General features: G+C 40.2%; 1 protein-coding gene across 1 annotated transcript in view; it reads left to right on the plus strand.

Moving 5' to 3' along the window:
• Positions 1-25,120, plus strand: part of spns2 (SPNS lysolipid transporter 2, sphingosine-1-phosphate) — a 60,697-nt gene that overhangs the window by 18,250 nt on the left and 17,327 nt on the right. The window contains exons 3-5 of the mRNA XM_079450442.1: positions 16,547-16,683; positions 21,038-21,189; positions 24,774-24,840. Of these exons, the coding sequence (XP_079306568.1) occupies positions 16,547-16,683; positions 21,038-21,189; positions 24,774-24,840 (356 nt within the window). The remainder of the gene's footprint in view (positions 1-16,546; positions 16,684-21,037; positions 21,190-24,773; positions 24,841-25,120) is intronic.

Consider the following 25,120-nt stretch of genomic DNA (forward strand, 5'->3'; position numbering starts at 1 on the left):
GCTCCCTGTAGCCGGAGTGACACGGCTAACAAAGAGAGAAAAAAGTCTGGATCAGGTGCTCCCCTCCACCCCCCTCATCTCCACAAAGCCGATGTAATTGACTGTGCTTGATACACTTGTTTGGCTTTAACAAACCGGACTGTCACAGTTGTTTGAGCTACAGGGAGACCCACCCTGCACGCTGATCCTACCATTTCAACACCACCTGGAAATGACACGCATTTTCCTATACTTCTGTTTGAAAAAATTTTTCAACGTGGCTAAAAATTGTCCTGTGAAAGTCCAGGTACAGGGGAAACCGTAATGTTATTTTAGTCTGGTTACAGGAAAGGGGAATGGTGCTGCATCACGTGGGTGTCATAAAAAAGCCCTCTTTTAATGGGAGGAAAAGACAAGTTTATTCTGGAACACACTGAGCTTTGTTAATTCAGGGATGCGTACATCTTTTTTGGCTTTGATTTGCACGTTTATAACGGTTGAAATAAAAAGCTAATAATGGCACGCTAGTTATATGCAACGGACGGTGATGTGTAACATGTGCCGAGGCATGATGACATCATTAAATGTTATTTGTGGTTGGTGATGAATCAGTGGATGTAAACAGAGGGGGATGAATGAGAGGGTTCAGTGTTATAACGGCAGGCTCGCGCATGGTTTATACTGTCGGGTCAGTCGGGGTATTTGGAAGCTGTTGGGTTGGGCTTCCTGAACTGGGCAGGGTCCACGTCAAATAGCTTTTGTAAAGGGGAGTCACTGTGTGGAGGTCTTACAGGAGCGCTTTAGTGACCCTCTGTGATTTAAACGCTGCCACACATAAACCATACCTGTCTGTGCGTTCACACACATATCAAAGCACATAGAATGCGTATGGGATTGCATGAAAACACTACACACACACAGCCTGTTATACACAGAATATATACAACAAGCACACATGCTCACACGCGCACACACAAACTTAACACAGAGCCTCATTGAGCTGTTGTATAGTCATGTCTGGGATTCAGATTCAGCACTGTGTTTATCTATTGACCCCATTCATTTGGTTTGAAAATATTAAAGTAGCTGGCCTGTGGAGGCCTGTAAAAACATTTACACGTAAATCATACTTTCAGCGCTAAAGAGGGGGATATATTAAAAGGGTCAAATACATATTTTTGATTCTTTTTTGGTCTAGAGGTGTCATCAAGCCTTATTTAAATCGATGATTTTATATAATTTTCTGTAGAGATGAGCAAGAGGTACATTGGAAAGAAAGACAGAGGGAGAGAGAGAGACTTTCTTAGCTGTTTTTCCTGAGCTGAGCCATTTAAACTTCAGCATATATATTCTGCCACACTGTGTTCGATTTTGCAGTAATTGGGAGCAAATAAACATTTAAATCCTATGGGAATACTAATAAATAGTTGGAAACTTTCTATAGGATGAGTCTCAGAAGGAAATTGCTTCATAGTATTGTGAGGAGATGCATTATGTGTTCAGGTTAATCGTGTCTACAGGCGACCCTCAAGCAAAACTCTCACAAGAACCATCTTAACTCCCCCCCTTGGCAGCGGTGAATTTGCTTTGCTGAGAGTTTCTGCAGCATGAGGGTTAGCATCCAGACATTACCGGTGTAGTTAGTGGCTCACATCCTAAACCACTAAGCTGCCACCTAGAGAAATATGAGCTTGGTAAAGTCCCGTTGTTCAGCGCTGGATGTTAACCGGGGGCAGAAAGTGCCTGTGCTGGCTTTGTTTGGCCTATGGTCCCGGTCTGACCCCAGTCTTCACACAATACGACGACATTTCAGATGCTCTGGCTGATGACTATAAACCTCGGTGTGAAAAGTCATGGAGAGATGCCATGGGATCAGCTGGAGTGTGTCCTATTATGACATTATGCTGTACTTTGATTTCTATGGGTGGGGTCACTCATTAAAATGACAAATTTCACCATTGTTTTATTTCATTTAAAAGCTCCATGAAATAATGCATTTGTATTTTTGTACATAGTGTATTAGATACTCCTAAACAGCCAGAAAACTGTCCAGCAGTTTCAAGTGATCTTTAGCATTGCCATCATTGCTTCTCCTTCTTTTGCACTGTAAACAAAGACTCTCCCTCTTTGTCCCCTTGTCTGACTGTTGGTGTTTGGCTGCCTCACACTGCACATCTCTCTCTCTCACACACACCCAAATCCACACACATCTGTGGGTTTGTCTCTGGTGAGCTAGCCTTCCCAAAATCCACAGTCTGTGGCAGGATGTCTGTCTTGTGCACATGCCATGAATGAAGGTTGAGATTAACGTTTTAAAGAATGTTTTGTGGAATAGCTGACTGAGGTACTCTACCATAAAACAGGAGGTGAAATACAGTGACAGGTTGGGGGAGAAAGCTTAATGTAATATAATTCAACTTTGAAGGGCTTTTTTTGTCGATCGATCCGTCATTATGATGTGCTATTCTCATAACAAAAGGCTGCAAATATACAGTAAAATCACTGAACGATGGCCTGTGGTGAGGCTGGAGTATCAGGTACCAAAGAGATGATGTCATACTGCACACAAAGAGACAGTCAGGCGTTACCTCAGCGGTGTGATTCAGGCCCCTTGTGTCATTGATTTACCAAAACATGCATATGTTAAAACAAAGGGGATGAGAGATACTGTTCCTAACATATTCCTGTAATATGTCATGTGAAGTATTTAATGTGAATTAAATATGTTTTTGCACACTTAAATTGCACCACAAAATATATATGTAATTTTTATTTTAGCATTAATTTAAATTTTCTCTACACTAATGTAACTTTTTGAGGCAATTATGTGAAATAACAAAAATAACATATAACACTTTGCCTTCATTAGAAAACAATATGGTTTTATCCCTAAAAATACCTACAATATCTTTTTATAAAATGTTTAGCCTGAAAAGGCATACGTTTTTAAACATGGTCACTTTTGTTGTTATAGAGTGCAAAACAGCACTGATACATTAAAATACTTCATCCACTGCATGTAAATAATGCAACACATTATATGACACATGTCTGGTCCATCATTTTTTTTCTTTTTTTGAGTGATGGCCAGTGTTATTGTCCAGACAAATCTATGTCTAAACTTGAGAATGACACACAAACAGCTCTCATGTAATCTTATCCGAACAATATTGACTTTACCAGGCTGTGCGCAATGTTCTTTTGTCTGTGGGTCTTACACCTGTCAATCACAAACTCAGAATGTTAACCTGTCACAAGATGCCCTTTTCCCACGATTCATTTCTTTGTACTGGCTAAGTTTAATCCCTACCTTTAGGTAGGAAAAAGCTATTTATGACAGGTTTGAAATTAAACGTTTGCAATCCACATAACCTTCTGGCTGTTCTGGATATCTGAAAGAGGATAAAACAAATAAGGATAGAATGAGGACAGAGAAGAGTGTTAACTTGGCTGTTATTACTGTCCCGAGGGCTCCTTGTGTTCTTTTGTCAGGTAGGTGACATCAGTGTTTGGGGGTTGGGTGTGGGGAATCTGCGAGGCCTCTCTACGTCTATTAGAGAAATATTTGCTGAGGATGGATGGGGATGAGTTTTAGGGCAGGTGAATGTTAAAATGTTCCGTGATCCGCAGGGAAGTTTAGTGTTGAAGCAGGGGGTGGTCTGCAGGCTTTTCATGTCAGGACGTTCTGGAAATAGTTGGAAAAGCAGGAATAATATTTTCTGGAAAAAATGTGAGTGGTTGCCAAGCCTGATTATACAGTTTATATGTTGTTCCGAGTAGTCACTACAATATGGAGTTTTTTGTGTCTTTTTTATGCAATCACAAATTACTGTTCTAATTAGACATTCTGTTACTTCAAAGATCAAGGGGTCAGTGCCCTCTAGTCAAAGATGGCAGCTCTTGTCTGCATGTAAGGTTTACGTCTGGAGCCGTTGCCGGCCGTCCCATCTGTCGCTTCGGCAGTGAGTGCGGCTGCTGAACTCCGACACAACTCTGCTGTGTCCATGTCTCTGTCTAGCCTCTCAGTCTGGAGCATGTGTCCTATATAGCAGCCGTCTGTGGCCAGGCAGGATGACTGAATGACTGTAGCCCAGGTGCATGACTATATCCACCCAGACAAAGAATGTGCTATATTCAGGAGTTTGAACGTAGAAGACATTTCTAAGTGTGAGGATATTGGCTTTCATAGCCACGAGCCACCGAAAGCCGTTATTTAAACAGCGAGTTGTCTCACCACACGTTCGCACAGGCTTCCTATTCTACTGTCATTCCACTGTACGTTTATACAGGCACAATTGTTCCCTTCTCAGATTTCATTTTAATGGAGGATCGTACGGGTTCTGATGTCTTTGCCCTGAATGGAGGGGGGCTACTGTATCTGTGTATGATCAGCTGTTCACACTTATAGCACGGCGTACCCCAAATACCCCCACCCCCCCTCTCTCTCTCTCTCTCTCTCACTGTCTCTCTCACTGTCTCAGTATGATTAAGTGCCTGGCAGAACACATTGCTTTATGTCTGTTTCTGCTATGTCAAATTGATAGACATCTAGTAAAAAAGAAAAGAAAAAATTGATTCCACAGCAGGACAGACACAGCATGAGATGTGCCTGAGAGAGACAGAGATTATGCAATAGAGATAAATGGAACCGGAGAGGTGTAGATTGAAGAAGAGGAGGAAAGAATGGCACCTGCTTGTCAGTACCAATGCCAATGGCATACAGATGTCGATGCAAAAATGCGAGAAAGAAAACAAAACCAATTTCTCTTTCCATCACCCAAGTCTGACAGAGGGTTATGAGAAATCAGTAGACAAAATCCACATGCTATAAATACATACAGTATGTAGGACTTACAGCTTCAGATTGACATGTTTAGTAAATCTCGTGGAATAATTTGTTGGTCATTTATCACCCCACAATCGAAAGACAAAATATTAAATTATAGTCCAAAAATCATAGTGGTCCTTTTTTGGGCACAAATAAAACATTAGAGAGAGAGTGGGAGTTTTTAGGCCATGTCTCACAACCCCACCCTGATGCTCAGCACTCTCTAAGCGTGTAACCAGTACATGTCTATTAAAAAACCTGCAGCCAATCAAAACAAGCTTTTGTTTAAAGTCTTGGGCATTGTCCATCCAAAAATGGAACACAGGAAAAGTCCTTCACCTATCAAAAACAGATCAGACGTTGCACGAAACCCGAAGTCCCCTGTTTAGTATTTTCTTGCTTGAGAAAGACATCAACAAATCAATACAAGACGAGGGTCTATTTTCTGTCTCCTGTGGACAGATCCACCCATCCACACACAATACAGCTATGTTTCAAGGTCAGACAGTTTATAGCTCTCAGAGAGGGGGAACATGGGCGTGTGACCCTTTAATATATCACATGTGATGTATACAAAAGGGTTGTGAGTAAATTTGTCACATTGGTTCAAACAGATTTGGTAAAGACCTTAATGTAAACACACGCACGCATTTACACGATCTGTCATTTGAATGCTGCCCTATCATTAGATGTACAGCTCTGGGCTGGAGAGGAAAACTCCACACCCACTTTAAAAAACACCAGCTACCGGATATCACGCAGAGCTTAACCGGCCGTGAGCAAGCAAATTACAGGATATTATCTTTTCTCGTCTCAATTCTGGTTTCTAACCAAGGCGAATAATGTAAAAATACAGTCAAAGTTACACTTAAGTATTTCCCATGAATGCCCAGTTAAAGTATATCTTTAGTGCTGAAGGATTCTCAATCTTAATGTAGAACGTGCATTTTCATATGGATCCAATTTAAGGAATCTAGTTAAGGTTGTGGTGGTGATTGTCTATTTTAAGATGTGTTCAAAGCAAAAACTTTAGTTCGAAATAAAAACCTCTTGAAAAGACCACCGTAGCTCTTTGAATGCTCATTTTGAAATTTTTAACTATAGCGCAACCAACAACCAAATAGTTGACAAACATGACAGGCATATCATTGCCGGTCAACCTGGCTTGGTATAAAAAAACTGTTAAGTGTTGAGTGTCTTCCTTTTTATAAGAGCGGCTTTTCTCCTCCTCAGATCTGTTGAAAGGTTTGAGTGCAGCTAAAAGCCAATAGTGAGAACAGAAATTAAGTGATGAAAACCAAAATGAACCAAGAAAATTTACGACCACTTCCAAAAGCGAACTATAAAATCACCCTTGAACCCTGGCAGCACCGACACCTGTCAATGCTACATTCTGTTTAGCTCCATACAGTATGGCTCAATTCTGGGAATTTCTAAAAACGTATGCGTTCCCACACACACATCATACACACCCTCTCGGGCAAGCCAGGACTGCTAAAGCCTAAAATAGTTTGTTTTGAAATGGCTCGCAATGAAGTAATTGAAATGAATGCCAGTGATGTTCACCGCACAGGCAACCCTGCGTGTTTGTGTTGCGGTGAATGTCAGTTTAGGGGGAATTCTTACTGAGGTATGCGTGAGATTGAAGGTGAGGTGAGAAAAATGTTGAGGGTGGAGTCTTGCTCTGTGCAGATACAGAGATAGATCCATCAGATGTATGACAGCCGCCACTGTCAATGTACCTCAGGACCGGTTTCTGTCGATTGGAACTATCCAAACAGGAACTATAAGGTTTTACCTAAAAATTTTAATTCTTTTTGAGGTACATTTTTGTAGCTGTCTCTGTAGTAATTCCACACCTAGAAGAGAGTGTATAACACCTCCCTCACACATTTACTGTAAAGATGAGAATTCCAGAAGAAACGCACATGAAAAGAAATATCTTTCATTCATTCATTGGCATGCATGTGAGAATGTCCGTTCATGGGCGTTCAGTCATGCCGATTAATCATTACCAATTTTAAGTTTAACAATACGCATTGTTCTAATGTGACAAATAATAGTGTCATACATATTTCCTATGGCACATCATTCAATGACACTATTTACATGTATACATTCAGCTTCAGAAATACGTTTTGCCTGCATTGTCTTATGTTACTATGGAGACCGGAAACATTTCCTGTGCATTCCTTTAAATCAACAATCCTCATTAGTATACTATATGGGACCTGTGTAGCACACTCAATAATATCTCTAATCGGTTTAGTGTTAGCTTGCTAGCATCCAATTTTAGCTCCCAAGAGGCATTTTTGCTCATTTTTAATCTGCCATTTTTAATTTATAAAAACAACCTGGGACAAGACGGCCTCATTTACCAACACCAAACCACGTAGGCCTAACTGTTTCCTATTCACCCTCCTACAACTGAAATCAATAATTGTTGCCACATCTGCCCTATAATGATATGACTGCCTCAGCTGTTTGAAATGAACCCATTCAGTCATGTTTTAAGGATGTCCATATCAAAGCCTGCTTTGGTCAAGTACATTTACAATAGGAGGGGGGCGGTGTGGAAAAATCTCTATGGACCCTTCTTTCAACAGGACGTGGGGGTGGGTTATTCATGGCCGTTTTGCCCCTGAGTGTACGGCAAAGGATTGTCATCGGCTATTAAGTTTTCTGTTTTGAGCAGAACGGAGTAATAGTCACTTAACAGCTTTCCGTTTTAGCAGCTGTGACACATCCATTTTCCTTTCTGCTAGCGCTAAAACACTGATCATGGGAGTATTTGAGAAGCCATTGTCCATGTGTCTTTCCAGTGGCTTCCAGACTTCAGCTGGAAGTAATGACAGAATGTATGATATGTCTCACAGAAATCACCCCGTCTTTGATCTTATTGGCTTGATGTTATGTTTAAAATACGTTTATGCCTATTTGTCTAAAAAAAAGAGTATATGTGGAAAATGTCTGTCGAATGTATGTCATTCTGTTGTTCCTGAAAGTAGCCGAGCTTTGAAACTCATTGTTCCCTGCTTCCTCTATACTTTCATCTGTTTATTTTGGCTTTCCCCCTCTCTTTTAGTCAAGCAACCCCTTTCTATTGAGGCCTTTATAGATTGTAAACATACATTGATGGGAAAAAGCACATGCATTCAAGCATGCACACCAAAAATTAACAAATATCCTGTTTAGTGTCATTTCCTCAGCATCTGTTGCTCTGCACCTGCGACGTCCATTGACTGTCATTTGTCGGAACACGCGGAGGCATGAATGGATCTGACGTGCACAATTCACTGTGTCTGTTCTGCGGTTTTAAAAACATATTTGTAAAGCGAAGTACTGTGAATAATACAATCCTGATAATTCTCATTACAGTGAGTGTTAAGAGGCAAAATGTTTCAGACAAAAAAGGTATCAATCTTGTTTCCTGGTGTGGATGTGACAAGTAAATGGTGAATGTACCACACCTTTCTACCAAACTGCATTTTCCTGAATGCGTGTGACATACTGAAAACATCTGACTTAAGAGTGGCCAACCTTTTTCTTAAGAAATGCAGTGTATGCATATTTGTTGTGCTATGGAAATTACATTCAGATGTGTTACGCTAAACCCATGAGAACTCTACTTCCATTGGAGACCACAACCCACTCCTTGTCTTTATTCTAGGCCATTATAAGAATTTATTAAGATCCACCATATAGCTTCTTAAGGCCGGGTTCACATTTCACGTCTAAAGCCGCAATTCGTATTTTTTTTGTGGTAAAAAGTAGTCACAGAGCATGTAAAAGAAAAATCAGTACTCGCAGCGGTAAGTTTATAATAATGAGCCTACTTATAAGTGAAGCTATCTGGTACAATTTTGCGGGAAATGTCAGTTTTACGTCATTTGACTTCAACCCACTTAAAAATAAGAACGTAAAGTAAAATGCAATTGTGTTTCAAACAGAGATGACAATAATTACAGATTGCAGCATTACCATCTAAGGACTTGTTTTCATTTCAAACACATTACTTGGATGTTCACATGATCATTCCTTGGTTCTCGGTTAACACATCAGGAATTCCATCAATTCAAGAGAACGATATAGAAAACATGGCAAGAGTGTTTCTTGACAGGTAGAATAACCTTTCAAGGAACTGCATAATTTCTGCACTTGTCATCATGCTGCAAATATTCCATTCATTTAGGTTGAAATCTGAATGGGAGGTAAAAATGCAGTGACATTCCAAGAGTATTAAACTATTATTTACCGGAGCTTTGTGTGATCGGTTAGTGGGAGCGTCTTTTCATTTGGTATGTGTATCTTAATCCCTTTATGCTGTCTGAAGACAAAAGTTATTCACCTTCATATCAAATCTAGATGTACTGTGTGTATTATAAACAACTCGACCGACAGCATCATTGAATACCTGTGTAAAGGAGTGGTCACAGTAGACTGTGTGCTCCATTTACACCCATTAATAAGCATTGTCTCAAATTTAACAATGAACTCCCCTGCAAATTTGTAACACAACGTATGACATCTAGATAATCTACATATTACAGACTGGCCTCATTTTGTCTCCCTCAGACTGAAACCTTGAAAACTTTATAGGAAATTAAAAACACAGTATTTTTTAAACAACTAAACACTGTGTTGGCAAAGTCCTTTTAATCTTTTACATTTATATTATTTGCAAAAACAACAGACAAACATGTAAGGTTACCTAAAAAAGCTTAATCCTTTGCGAAGTCACTTTCGGATTATTAAAAACAGAAGCGTAATAGCATGAATACAGTACATTGTATTCATTGTATTTTGTATGTTTGATGCCCAGTGAGTGACCACACGCACTGTAACATACTGTGATCAGCTTTACGATTATTCTCACTCATCTGTTTTATTGCTTTAACATCATATTCCAAACAGATGACATGGCTTTTTCTTTATCTTTCGGTTGCTCTCTCTTACCACATACTGCATAATACCATGAATGGCTGTCTCTCAGAGCACATAACATATCTGAAGTTTAACACATATATAATCTTAATTATTGAATATTCTTTAGAAGCTTTCATATACATAAACCTCTTTAGCTAAATAGAATTATGCTATAACTATTATGCTTATAATAATGTCCATTACAATACTGTGACAAACAGTCATAAATACTTTAGCTTCACTTTCTGTTTTATTTTAAGGGATATTTCACCCAAAATTAAAATATTTTCATTATTTACTCACCCTCAGACTGTTCCAAACCTGTGTACATTTATTTGTTCTGCTAAATACAAAGGAATTTATTCGTAAGAATCTCAGTAACCAAACAGATCTCATCCCCTATTAACTGCCATAGTAGGCGAAATAAAATCATTTTTGGGTGAACTATCACTTTCACAGCACAAACAGGGATAATAAATGACTAAGATAAGATCTTAATAGACATGCATGTGACAATTTTGTAACCTCTCCAACATTATGTAGCAATCTTTGATTTATTTATTAGTTTTTAACCGAAAAGGTCCAGTCTATGAAAGTTAGCTCCATCTAGCGGTGAGGTTGCGAATTGCAACCAATGGCTCACTCCACCTCTCCCTTTCGAAGCACTAGGGAGGCTGACACTGAAAAAAGATGTCATCACGTTAACCTCCATAGGTTTTGTAATAGAGCATCACGCTGACAGTGCAACACTGTCAAATGGCAAATGTTGTACTTATGAATGTCAACAACGTTTCATCAACACTTTCTCTGTAGACCAGGGGTGTCCCTGACACATTCACACTAATCTGGATTTCTGCACCAAGCTCTGCTCTTATCCTTTGCTTTCTGTCTGAATAGCAGCAATTTGCATGCAAGAGGCATAATAAAGTTGTATAGAATATCAAACTTTTGGATGTCGATGCCCTTCAAAAATCGTTTGTGCGATTGGGGTCAGAGTTGCTTTACCTGGCTCCCTAAGGTGATGCGTTTTTGTCCGTGCCCTCTCTACAATCTGCTTAGAGTTTAGCTATCTGGTAGTGACGATCTTTCTGTGCTCACACACCCATTGACTAGCCACCTGAACTTTTTATTGGAGAACTGAAGTCACACTGAAGTGAATTATTGTAGCACAGGTGAAGGCTCCATAACCGAGCGTTTTTCTCCTTTACTGCAGGACAAAGCCATGTTAATTTGTGAAATCTGAGTCACAAACCAGATAGACGCCTGCACACACAGGTACAGCCCCACGTTGTCATAGTAACGCATTTCCGATAAAGCTTTGTATTTGATCAAAGAAGGGCATCTGCTTGGAGTCCTCACCTGTTACATGAAGAACCTAAAATAAAAGCTGCTCAATAGTGATGTCAAACAAACTCAAGGTACAGAAGGCACTGTCTTTAACAATTCAAGGTATCTAATTGGTTTTGGCCTCCTCTTTGCTCACAATTATGTCATTCTCTAAGGCTACTCCTACACGAAATGGCTCACTCCTACTTATCTCACTGTGATTGAAGGCTGACTCACTTAAGTTTATTATATGAACCCTAAGTATAAAAGATATCAAAGCAAATAAATACATCGTGATGTAAGTCCTCAGCTTAGTCATCCACAGCTTGCCCACAACACACAACCCACTTCTGCCTATTAAATTTCTCTCACCCACACTGCCGCGAAGCACAATTGGCTGTAAGGGGAAGGCCGTCTATGAGCTGAATTAAAGGGCCTTAATCTAAAGATTCAGTCATTTATTCACCCTTGTGTGATTCAAAACCTATATTATGAGAAATGATTTGTGTCCATACAATAGAAATCAATGGGGTTCAATGTTGTTTGGTTACAAATGCTCTTCAAAACATGTTTTGTGTTCTTCATAAGAAAGTAAAGCCCTATTCTAAGGATGCACCGAAATGAAAATAAATTAAAAAAATTAAACACTTGGTCGAAGGCCTTATATATAAATATATAAACCAGTAATCATAACTTCTGTCAGTAAACACATCATCGTCAATATCTGACACATTACTTGCATATAAGTTTTGCAACTAAAGCACCCAAATACAGACACAGTGATGTGCAAACTGTGATATTTTAAGTCTTAAAGATATAAAGTCAATAAATTAATCTTCATCAGCGTAAGATAACAACATTTAATAATTTATTGTACATCAGGCCACAATTTATCATTTTTTACAGGTAACGGAATGCAAACTAGTATCTCTGCTATCTCATTATGGGGTTTGGTCATCAAGTGTCAGCTGTCAATTCAAAACAGAGACGTTTCAGGCATGTGGCATCTCAGATGTTGTGGGAAAAATCTGGTCGATCCTCTTTTATGACTATTACTATTAAGTCAGTGAACATTTAAAAAAATGTTTTCTTTGGGTCAGAGGTTTGGTATGTTGCAGGCAATTAGACTTTAAGCAAGGCGGATGCTAGAACACAAACTATGTAGAAAGTATATGTCCATTTCATTTTTTGCCTTTATGTGCATGTCACGTCAGTGCTTGTCACGGAGAAGAACTTTCAACCATTAGAGTGAATCATTGTGCCACTGAAGCCATTTCTTCCCCTCGTAAAAGTACAGCGTCATCATGTGAAGTTTATGTAAAACCCAGAGAAATATTCCTAAAGCCAGCAGAGTGTCGCTGTTAAGTTTGCAGAATATTAAATCGAATGGAATTCAGAAAAGTGTGAGGCTGCTGTGTCTGTCATTATCTGTCCAAGCACTGACAGGGTGTAGTCTATCTTTATATCATCTTTCATTCCATAAAGTAGAAATAACGTGATGGAGGAGCCATGTGTGTACATTCATCTATCCGGTTGCTGTTCTGACAGTTTCAAGACATGAATTTTAAACAGAAGTCAAACAGAAGAGTGACGGAGGAACACTGCGTTCTAAATGAGGGGGATATGCGGTGACATTTTCTGCAAATCAGCCTTTTAAATTATATTTTAGAAAAAACTTTGGGGCTCATATACAGGAAAGTAGCGTGCTTATTTTAAACAATGACAATTTCCACGGTAATTACCTGGAAGTACAGGTGTGTATGTGACATCTCAGAAATGCAGGCATGAATAAGTGAATGAGAAAGTATGTTCGTTCATAAACAGCCTGTAGGCAAAGACTTAATGTCATTGCGACCTCCTGAAGACACTCTAGTGCTTGAATAAGTTGCCTTCAGTAAATTGTGTTCCTCATTAAAAAAGATATACATATACAGAAAATATCTGACAATATATACACTGTGTATATATATATATATATATATATATAATACATTATATTATATATAAAGTCTTTGAGATGTGGGGATTATCGTGAGCGTTAATCCGTCAGCCGGCCGGCTCGCGGACCGCTCGCGCCCCGTCTCGCTTGTTTAGCAGTTCCCCAAGGATGGTCCTAAGCCATCTTATTCCTCAGCCACGCGCTCGGACACGAGCCGTGGAGATGAAGTGTCTCTTGCAACATCGGAGCGCGACCTGCTGGCATCAGACTCTGGCGATTCCCTGAAGCTCCCTCCCTCGGGAGGTCGAGCACAGGTGAGAGCAGACGTCAGGATGTCAGCCATGCTCGCTCGGACCGCCGTGAGCGTCGGTTTGCCATGCGCCGCAGCCCTGGGGTAAGACCGACCCAAGTAGTGCCGCCGCCGACTGGCCCTCCGGGGACCACGGTGGCAGCGCAGGCTGGGTCGGACGATGTACACATCAGTGGCCCGGAAAGACGCCTCGGACCCAATCTTGCGCAGGGGGGCGATGTCGAGAAAGGCCACTTTCCCGACTCCCCTCTCGCAAGGTCGGCTGATTGATGGCGCTGTCAAGGACTGCTCCAGCAGCCTTTTGACAGTGTAGAAACAGACCGGCCTGCTGTGACCCGGACGCCTTTCGGCCGTTGAGGTCTCGCACGTGGTCTGCCCCCGGCAGCCCTGGCCTTCTCCAGCGTCGACTCCGGTTCTGGTGCCCCGGCAGGTGACCCCCTGGAGGAAGACGTCGAGAGACGTTCCCCGCGTGGCAACCCATGACCTCCCCCAGGTGGACGTCCACCTTGCGGCATTCCGCACATACCTCCCATGAGTTCTCCCCTATTTGGTGAGACCATGTTGGTGTCTCCACTGTATTCCCCCCTATGGTGGGAAGTGGTCTCTATAGCGCACGTCCAAATTGAGGGAACAGCGCTTGCCCAGTAGCCCTACGGTACCGGACGGCTCTCGTTTAGAGAACAAGGCCTCCGTCTGTGGTGGCCGAGGGCAGGGGCTACTCATCTTTGCCAAAAGCTCCGGGAGCCCCTGCCTGCCCACTGGAAGGTTACAAATTTCGCGATAGCGCTCACATGTGGCTCGCCCAGGCTGGTCAACGTCGCTTCGCTAGAGATTGTGACGCGGCTTAGTGCTGTGGCGTTTTCAATAGGAACCCCATCTGTCTCGGTTACGTATGTAACCTCTGTTCCCTGATGGAGGGAACGAAACGTTGTCCCTCATGCCACAACACTAGCCGTCCGCTGCAGCGATCGTGAGATGCTCTTAGGCTCCTCAGCACAAAAGGTGAATGAATGAGCACACCGGCTCCCCTTTAATACCCGGATATCCGGGGGCGGAGCCCGGCATGCAAATTTCATTCGACAATTTCATTGGCCTTTTCAAAGTAGTCAGAAGATGTTAGGTTCTCAGGGGCGAACCCCATCTGTCGGTTCGACACAATGTCTCGTTCCCTCCATCAGGGAACAGAGGTTACATACGTAACCAAGACGTTCTGTTTCATTACGGCTTGGCAGGATGAACAGTTCATGAGGGAAACATGAACGAGGCATGAATATTTCAGGAGCTTTTTACTGCACATGTGTGCAAATACTATGTATTTCTGTCTCAAAGTCACATGCGGATACACAGCATTAATTGCTGGGCAAAGGGGCGCAATGCGATGAAGGTGGGCGATTCACAGAGGACACACCTCAGACGCAAAATAGAGAAATGAGAGGGGTGGCTGGGGGTGCAAAATCATCGCTCTACTTGAATGAGAGATTGAGGTGTTGATTGCCTCGCTTGACATGTGGTTAAAGGATCATGAGATTTCAGTCAGTGTATTATCTATGAGAAATGGACCCCATGTGATTAAATTCACACTATATCTATGTGGTAAATTGTGACAGTATTCATATGTTTGAATAACCTGATTCTTTAAAGTTTACCACTAGTGACTGTAGAAACAGTAGATATTACATTTTGAGATAAAACCCTTTTGAGAAATGACATTCAAAGAGACTTTTTGTAGTTTTGATTCTGCATCTTCAGTTTTCAAGACACTGTAAGTTGCTCAACAGTGTAGGTTGCGACACCAAGTAGCACTTTGTAGTGTCTTCGAAGTCCCAGTTTCCTCGTGCGACAGAAATAGGAGGCATGTGTCTCTATGAACAAACATCAGAGGAAGTCTAGACTTTTTTTCATAGTCCCCCTCGACCCTTTAAACATGTCCCGATCAGACTCATTTAAACCACTAGAGCATATTTTACTCACTTTTGCTTTTTATTTACTCAAAATTTAGGGCACGGTCATATTTTTATCGTTGGAACCGACCTCATACCGTCTTATCACGAACCCTAAATGGTAGAATTCAGGGATGAAATAGCAGATCATTTAGCAGAGTGCTACTGTAATTCGTACAGATTTGAATGTGTGGAGGGAGCGTTGATTTCCCAGTAGGCCCGCTGTGGGCTCTCTGCCTGTTTAGAGTGGATATTCCCAATCGGGTCAGGCTTTGGCTTCAACAAGCAGCCAAGGACAACACAGGGCTTCAGCAAATTCAAGCTTCCGCTAAACGGGTTATTAAATATCCAAACATGACCATTGATAGAAGGTGGGGAAAATGTGACCCTGACTGTATGACTTTAAACTCCTTTCTGAGTAACTAAGCGCATATGAGCATGCATTGTGCAAGGATGTGTGTGTTTGTTTCTCTTATTGTACAGCCAGTGGACTGCTTTGCATTTATTTCTGCAAACTTCATGTTGCATAATACAGATACACAGAAACACTGCAATGTTTGTGCAGATGGAACAGTTCCTCAAAATCTAGAGCGTTGTAGTTTCAGAAGAGTGTTAGTACCCCGGGCCATCTTTCCTCATTATGAATATCAGATGTAATTTTCTGTCAGGAACTGCAAGATTAGGAAGTCTTACAGTATCTGGGCAATTTTTCAAAAATGATTTAGACTGTGTGCTCCTGTGACAATAAATCCTGTGAAAAAATAGATTAGATAAATATACTGTAAAGTAGTATTAAAAAAGTGCACAAACACACTTTTCTGTGCATTATTTTGATTATTAATATAGATTGTTTGATTATTTTAAGGGATTTGCAGCATAATGCATTTTCATTTTACTGTGAGATGGACAATTTAGTTTTTATTAAGGATTCAATGAGATGACTGACCCTGGTTTATGGCACAAAAACTAGTCTAGTGGTGTGAGTTAATATATGTAAGAATGCACTTTATTTGCACGCAACTCCTTTCATGTGTACTCTGAACTTATCACAAGGGAGACGATTAAGCAGATGTTACGTTTCTTCTTTCGCTTCTGTTGTTTGAATGGATGTTTTTGTCTGCATGCAGGTTAAAATTGCAAGCGGGAGCTTCAATGAGTCCGAACCCCTTGCAGTTCCACGGAGGACCCCCTAGGGGCCGCGGACTCCTTCTTAAAGACCCCTGTTTTAAAGTATAGAATCGATGTTATAAATCAAAGTTGACTAAATGTGTCTGCTTCTCTTTCTTTTTTCTCTCTAGTCTTCATCTGCAGTTTCATGGTGGCCGCACCCATTTTCGGTTACCTGGGGGACCGTTTTAACAGAAAGCTTATTCTGAGCGGTGGCATCTTCTTCTGGTCTTTCGTGACGCTGCTCAGCTCATTCATCACCAAAGAGGTAAGTCACACTTTCTTTAGCCTTCGCTCATATTTTAGAGATCATATCATCGCTGTCCTTCTGAAACCTTGTAGGTCCAAATTTTTAGGAAATGGAAAAAACTGTGTAATTGCAAAATTATGAAATATTGTGTTGTCAAAGCTGTCAATCCCTTCTTAATTGTTTTATTGGGTACATATTTGCCAAACCAAAAAGAAAATCACCAAATATAAAGAAACAAGGTTTCAGAAAAACATTTGGACAAATCATTTGTTTTTTTCCACAAAAATGACTGTGACAGTTCTTGCAGTGTTAGCTGGGTATTTATAGAAGCAAAACATCACCCCAGCCCGCCAGTAGCGTCTCTACAGCGGTTTCTGGCTCATTTGAGAGAGCTTTGAAAGAACACTCGAGTCATTAAGCATAGCACGACTCATTGTACATAGAGCTGCTGTAGTCTCTTAGAAAAATCTTTTGCCACTAACAAGTTCACTATACTCAATGTACTGCATTTATCATTTAGATCTCTCACTCTCTTACACCCTTTATTCTGCTTCCCCTTATGAAATGATTGAATAACATGCTCGCTTAGCGTAACACTACCCGTGTCTCTAAAGACCTCTTGTTTAAGCTTCACTGCTGGTAGCCTTTGTCTTCTCACTATGTATATCATCTTTTATTTCACCTTAGTCCTCACACGGTTTGTTGCCTGAGGTATGTATGTGTGTGTGAACAGTCTCCAGAAATGTTAGCAGCACAGATACAAAGTGGCAGCTTATTAAAAGGCCATGTTAATGAAAGACAGCAAAGTGGCGGTTGCGGAATGTTCTTTCTCGTTATACTGAGATGTTACTGATATTTTCTGACATGGTGTGTTTGTTTCTTGCGTACGGTTTGGTTGCCGCTAGCTTCTTGTTCGTTTTGTCCATGAGTATGTTAGGAGAGTAGTGTCCATATCTTGAAGAAGTGCATGTGTGTGCCACAGGGGAAGATTATTAATGCTTTAATCTCCATCTGCAATGCTGAGTCGACACTGACAGGAGAAACTGCGTTCACAGTCATATGTTTCACTGAGAACACACACACATATGAATATATGAGCACAGCGACTGCAGACATCCCTTTATCTGTCAATCATTCTAAACATGACTGTTGTCTGTTATGTAACGGCTACAGATCAACACATATTTAATCTCATTAAATCTCATCTGTCACCATCATAACCCCACATTAACATTACTGCAATGCTGCTGGATTACAATTTTAAAGCAATGATTCTCTCTTTAGGATTCATTCTAATGATAAAAATATAAAGAAATATATAGATTGATGATGCATTTGGCTTTACTATTATTGTGTTGAAAATATTATACTGCCCAACACATTCATACACTCTGGTTTGGGAAGAATATATATCTTAGATCTCAGTATTGGTTTTATAAACCTCTTGATCTCCGGCTGATTTGTTCTTTATACAAAATTGGAAATAGAGTTCACTACATACATTTTACATTTACATTACATTACATACATGAGTGGAAGTTATTTTGTTTGAAATGAAAGGGACTGTTCATTCAGTCATTCAAGTAACTGATAGAACATGAAAAAATATGATTTCCTCTATAGAACCCAAAATAATTATAATCAGGCCAGATTTCCAAGCTTAATTGGTGCAAAGTACTGATAGCGGGACTAGGACCAGGAAGTGTCGGGGTCACTATTTGCTTTCATTGTATGGCAAAAAGCAGCTTTTGTTAGATAACCCTGCAGGTTTGGAATAATAAGGAATATTTTGGGAAAAATTCATTTAAAACCAAAGGAAGGAATATATGTGGTACATGAAACTAAGAAAAATCACTGATAGATATTTGGTATGGGTTGGGTCACCACAAATTTAGCCTGTAAATTAGTGATCAAGCTCCTTTGTCAGGGAAAAGAAAATGTCAGGGCCCAACTGCAGTGGAGGTGTTTATGCACATATCCCTCATGAATTTTATGCAGAATGTATTTGAATTTACATGTTTATGTATAAAACAGACGTGTACAGTCAGTCCTGCAATGTTGGAACCTCATGAATTGTAATTTTTCCAGACCACTGCCAAAGAGACAGATGGGTCAACATGGTCGTTCAATTCTGTGGGTTTGAATCACTCAGCCAACAAGCTCAAACAAAAACTAATGTGTGTGTGTGTGTGTTTGTAAAATAAAGGTATTAAGTATTTCTGCCAATGATTACATTTCTAATAAAATGTTGTGAGAAAGTTTAAGGTTATGGCTTCTTATACACTTAAGCATATTTATGAAATCATTAAATTTATACTTCTCAAATGTACATATAAGCCGATACAAAAAACTTGAACCCAAAAAGAGTGTTTGTGTTATACTGCAGGGCTTTTACATCTTTCCGTGAAATTTCTTAGATATATTACACTCTACGTTTGTGACAAGAACAAGGCGCACAAAAAAAGAAATGTTCTTGTGTATATGTCTTTTCCTAGCTAACCATCCTCCAGATGTGTGCAGTAAGTGACAATAAGCATTAATATTTCATGTATGTCTGTGTGTGCAGGGTTGAAGAAAGGAGTGGTTGTGTAACAAACAAACAAGCATTCGTCTGCTCTCCCTCTCTGTACCATTCCCATTCTTTTATTCCCTCACAGCACTTCTGTTTACAAACAAACAGCATTTAGCTTTTGTCATTCTCGAGCAGAGACATGGAAAGTAAAAAACGGAGAAAGAGAGAGGCAGACTGGCAGAGGATAACCCAGTCTGTAGTCCCATTGCTGATTCCTGTCACGTAGACTAAGAAATTACCCTGCTGAGAATTATGTAACACTCTACAAGTAAAGTTGTTTTTCTTTTGGCTGTATGTCAAGAGGCTGCTGTAACACCAAAGAGTGTCAGGTCGAAGCGGATAAGTGATGAAATTGAGGAAAGCGAGTGAGAGTAATGTAATAGTAATTCTGATCTTTGGGTGACCACAGAGTATCTGGTTTGCTGCCTTTGTTTTGAAGTGATAGTTCACCCAAAAATTGTAATTATGTCATCCTGTATCGACACGATGAGAGCCATATGCTTTTGATTCGTACTCCCAGTACTGCGTTGTCATCCGTCGATCAGTCTGTCTATCAAACAAGCCTAATAACATGGATTTCCTCATGTATTCACACAATGATGTCCTTGCTTTTCCTCGCCATCTAGTTCATTTTGTACTGACTAATAACCAACTGTCATCAACAACCAACTTATTTATGCCAACACAACTATTAACATTTGTGTGTGCATGCCCGTGTCTGAATGGTCATGTGACACACATTTTCGGTAGTGTAGTGTAAACGCAGATTTTTCTAAAACACAAGTGGAAAGGGCAGTATTCGTTGATAACGGGGTAATATCAACACCACCATAATGTAACGGGATGACGCGGTGTCTCTAGAGATTGTCTGTATTCACTGCTTAAATTGTCTCTCACTCATCAGTGCTGGGTGTGGTTAGACTCCTCATTGCTTCTTGTGTGTGTGCGCGCATATACAATCCCCATCTAGATATTGAGAGATAATAAAAGAGACAGTCACAAATACAGTGGGATCCAAAAGACCACTAGTCAAAAGTACTATTATTTAGATTTAAATGCAAAACACATATTCATTTTCTAATCCATATTTGACCCCGCAATTGTTGAATAAAGTACATAAAGTAAGATTTGGGAAAATCAAGTGAAAATAAACAGAAAAGCGATACATTATAAGTGTGATATTACAAAGAAGTGAGAAGTGACTTGAGAAAGAAGGCATGAAGTAGAGAGAAACGGGCCTTGAGCACAGACCAGAGAGAAAACTATAACTAGCTTCCTTATTTGGGAGATTGACACAAATTCTCCACAGCAGTACAGACATCCATTACACCCCTCATCTTCTTCATATGAACGACTACATATACAATGGGTGTAGGCCATTGGGGAAGGGCGGTTTCTTAGTATGGCTTCCTTCCTTATAGTAAGTAACAGAGGTCAGAGGACAATATTCACATTTACGAGAAACCGAAATGTATCTGAAATGTAGGACACTTGCTGGTTTTGCGCTGACTTTTCATCTTTATTGATTTCATGGTGGTTCATAAGAGGTTCGACATGCTTACTAATGGAACTTGAAAATCTTGATCTATTGTGTTTAAATGTTGAGCTATATTTAAACAATTTATTAAAATAATTAGAAATCGGCTCAAATTGTATAGTCACAGTTCAGACGTCCCTATTATTACAGCATTGCTGTTTTATCCTTTTTACATTTACATTTTTTCATTTTGGCAGACGCTTTTATCCAAAGCGACTTACAAGTAGTTTATTTTTTTAATGACACAAACTCTTTCTTTGCAGCATTACTGGCTGCTGGTGCTGTCCAGGTGTCTGGTGGGTATCGGAGAATCGAGCTACTCCTCTATCTCTCCCACCATCATTGGAGACCTGTTTACCAACAACAAAAGGACCGTGATGCTCTCTATCTTCTATCTGGCCATACCACTAGGAAGGTGAGTTTCAACAGTCTCTATGCTTGGTTTATCAGAATCAGACATCAGGATCGTTCATGCTGACAGCCAAGTGACCAACACCTCTTGAATCTTTACAATAGGCAATTCCAAGCTTTAGCAAGTACGCCAGAACTCACACTAACCAAAAGAAACAGGCAGATTGTACTAAGCAAGGCCAGAGCTTCAATGAAAGCTTTTAATTTGGTGAGGCAATTTAAATGAGGTCTTTTGATATAGAGGATTATACAATTAATAGTAGCATTATTCTTCTATAACTTTTTATAGTGTTTTATGCAGGTAAGATGAAAATTATATTATATACTGTATTAAAAACGCTGGGGGTGAATGAAGTGAGATTAGGTGAATTGAAGGGAATAGTTTCTGACAGCCAGATAATCTCACTGTCAGTCCTGTGAAACGGAAATCTGAAAGATCAGCCTGGGTCAAATAGATGCTTATATTTTAAAACCGCTTCTGCCGTGAAAATACTTTATGTTAGTCTATAGTGTCCTGTCACTAACAGGGATACTTCACCCAAAAATTATGTCATCATTTACTCACCTTCGAGTTGTTTACATTTCTTTGTTCTGATAAACACAGAGAAAGATATGTGGAAGTGCTTATAACCAAATAGATCTTTCCCCCATTGACTCCCATAGTAGGACAATTTACTTTATAATTTTTTTCGTTCTGTTGAACACAGTAAACAGTTCTAGGGCCCTTTTGACTACTATTATATGTGATGCAAGTTTTTTTATTATTAAAATCCCTGAAAATTATAGCGCTCAGCCGACTTCAGATAACTTTTGCCATTACTTTTGTTACATACAAGGTGTGCGTGAAGCTTTGGAAATGGCTTGAACCCAACTTTCATATGGCATTAAACCTGCAATCTGTACATTTTCACCATGTGTTGGGTTTTCCCAGATCGCATCACATATTTTTCCTACTATGGTAGGCAAATGGGGGGCTAAATCTCTTATAAGCATTCTTGCAAATATCTTTCTGTGTGTTCCCCAGAACAAAGACATTTATACAGGATTTTCAATTTTGGGTGAAGTATCCCTTTAACACAAGCCTTGCCATTTTCTTTTGTACACTGAAGTGTAAAAAGAACGGAGGAGAAAAAAGGAGGAGAGAATAAACAGAAAGAAGGTGATAAAAAATGTATGCTTGTACGTGTGTAGCATTTTTAGAGGCGTTCGCATCATCCGGGAGGGGAAGACAAACAATAACGCAAAATGTTTGATACCATGAAGTGGTCTTAGCTTGGACGTATTCAATTACTTGCACATAACTACAACAAAGTTGCAGTCGGACAACCCATTGAGTATAGTAAATGCAACAGTGGCTGTTCTGTTGAAGTGAGAAAGAGAAATATCCGAGCGCAGCAGCTGTTGCTATCGGGCCTGTTCTGAGGGCTAGTAATAGTATCGACGAGAGATTGAGAGCAGTTTGAGGAAAGGACCAGGCGGAAAAATAGTCGGCCCGGGAGAGTTGTGGCATGTTCGGGCTAATAGGGTTCGGCCCTAACAAAGCGATCGACAGTAGAAACAATAAGAGGTGAAAGACTCGAGCCCTGCCGTGTGCCGCCTTACTTCCTGTCTAGAGGCCTGTTTATCGGCAGTCAGGTTGTTACTGTTTCCAGGAAGTCACTTCAGTGAAAGGTTTGGCAGAGAAAGCCCTCATATGGACAAACTTTAGTTGCTTACAAACATGGAAAGATTTGTGCTGCTAGAAAATACTTATAAACATATGGAAGTGACATCACACTCAGAATTAACAATAAAAACCTCTGATGAAAGGTGATCTGACACAGTCACCTTTTATAGAATAAAAAAACAGCATATGTTCAGGTATTACAGTTACAGTATGCGTAAGAAAAATCTAAAGATTTTTCGTGGGTTTGTGTTGGAACCCTTGTGTTCCCTCCTATTTTTTGACGGAATAGGTCAGACTGGTCATCAGAAAGACATGCCAGGGGCAGCTGAAAATAAGCAATGCAGTTTACCTGCTGAGCGACAGCCTGGCGTGGGTGTCTGGGAACACAGGAAGTGTGTGTGAGGTTAAATGCTGGGAGCGACGGTCCAACTTTAAACAGGATGAATAACGCTAACGCAGTTATGCCAGAAACACTGAACTACCAAAACCAGTGTACCAATATAATAAAATCCTTAAATAGTTCCATTTAATTTTAAATGACACAACAAACAAACACCCTCAACACAACAAAAACGCCTGGATCTTAATTTGTCTTCAATTAAATTTGTTCTGTCAAAGTAATCATAATCTTTTTTAATCAGTGAATTGAAACGTACGGAAATATCTTCAATCTGGGCTTGTTCATCCAATTCTCCTTGTTTCTTTAGTGTCCACACGCCTTTGCCATTGTACATAAAGTACCAGAAGTATGAAAAACACTTTCTCCTTTTACAAACCCATGTGGGAAAGTTCGTAAAGGGTGTACAAATATGGGAGGGTTCATTGTCCAAGGACACAATTGCACCCAGCCTAGGAGCAACAGAGAGAATGACATTCAATTATTTAATGGGACACTAAAAAGGATGGTAGGAAACCACAGAAAGAAAAATAGTGATACACCGATCAACATTTCTTAACATGATGACAAAACTATTTATACACCAGCTGGTGACAGACAGCTCAGCCAAAAAACATTCAGCGACCGTCTCGAACTACATAATTAACCGACAAACTGAATAGTTCTTGTGTGTTTCATCCTGACTGAGATCATAACAACATAATTATGAACTCTATCAGACTGCAAACAGGATGCATAGCTGAGAGAGTCTAGACTGCGTCTGAAGACGTAGAGAAGAACTGCATGTGCATCCACATCTTCTAATTGCTGACAGGGATTGAGAAAGCAGTCTATGAAAATTAGGAATAAGGTCAACTGACCGTTTGATCTTGGGATTTCATCACACTTGCCAAATCCGTCCAAACCAAGAGAATCAGTTCGGGACGCTGGCGTCTATCCCTAATGATCCTCTCTCTTTTTCTCTTGCTCGCTCTCTCTCTCTCTCTCTAAACCCATCTGTCATTCTAAGCCCCGGAGTAGAGCTAAGTGGTGGACTCTCTTACATAGCCAGAGGTGATGCTAAGTGTAAAGCCATTATCAGCGGCATTAGTATGCATGTTGAGTTCTGCCAGCCTACCCGGCACATGAAAGTTTTAGGGTGCATGACACAGCTTTGGGTGGGGAAGACTGTGAGGAATAAATGCAGACAGTTGAAAGAAAAGAGACCGACTGACTAAATGAGCGAGCGAGCCAGCCACGCTGATGTCTGGACGTGTATGACTAAAATATGATGTTTTCTCGGCGTGGGGGGGGGATATAGCTAAACATATACATTTTGGATTTTTCAACATTTATGTATTTGCTTATTATTTGTTTATCTAAGAACTAAAACACAATAGATGATCTTGTTGTTTGTAAAAAATCACCTGAGCGTATGGAAAAATTATGTGTTCATTTATTATTATCATGACAATAACTTTTTTAGTATTTTAAAACAATTCTATGCAGTGTTGATATTGAATCAGTTTTACTCTCTCCTCCACAGTGGTCTGGGATACATCCTGGGATCTATTGCTAAAGACGCTGGAGGACACTGGTTCTGGGCACTGAGGGTAAGAAAAATTGTGAATCTCTCTCTCTCTCTCTCTCTCTCTCTCTCTCTCCCTCTCTCTCTCTTTCTTTCTTTCTCTCTGTGTATCAATATTTTAGAGGAAGCATGCGTTGCTTGCACGAATCCACATCATTTCCTTTTCGAAAGTTCAAAAATATCCCTAAAACCCATAGCAGACAGGTGAATCCCAAAATACTTTCCCTCATCTCTACATTCCTACCCCCTTGAAGCTGCTGTCCACTGACAACCTTGCTAGCTAAAGCACATTCGTTTAGCATTAC

This window comes from Barbatula barbatula (assembly GCF_947034865.1).
Source record: "Barbatula barbatula genome assembly, chromosome: 2".
Taxonomy (NCBI): Eukaryota; Metazoa; Chordata; class Actinopteri; order Cypriniformes; family Nemacheilidae; genus Barbatula; species Barbatula barbatula.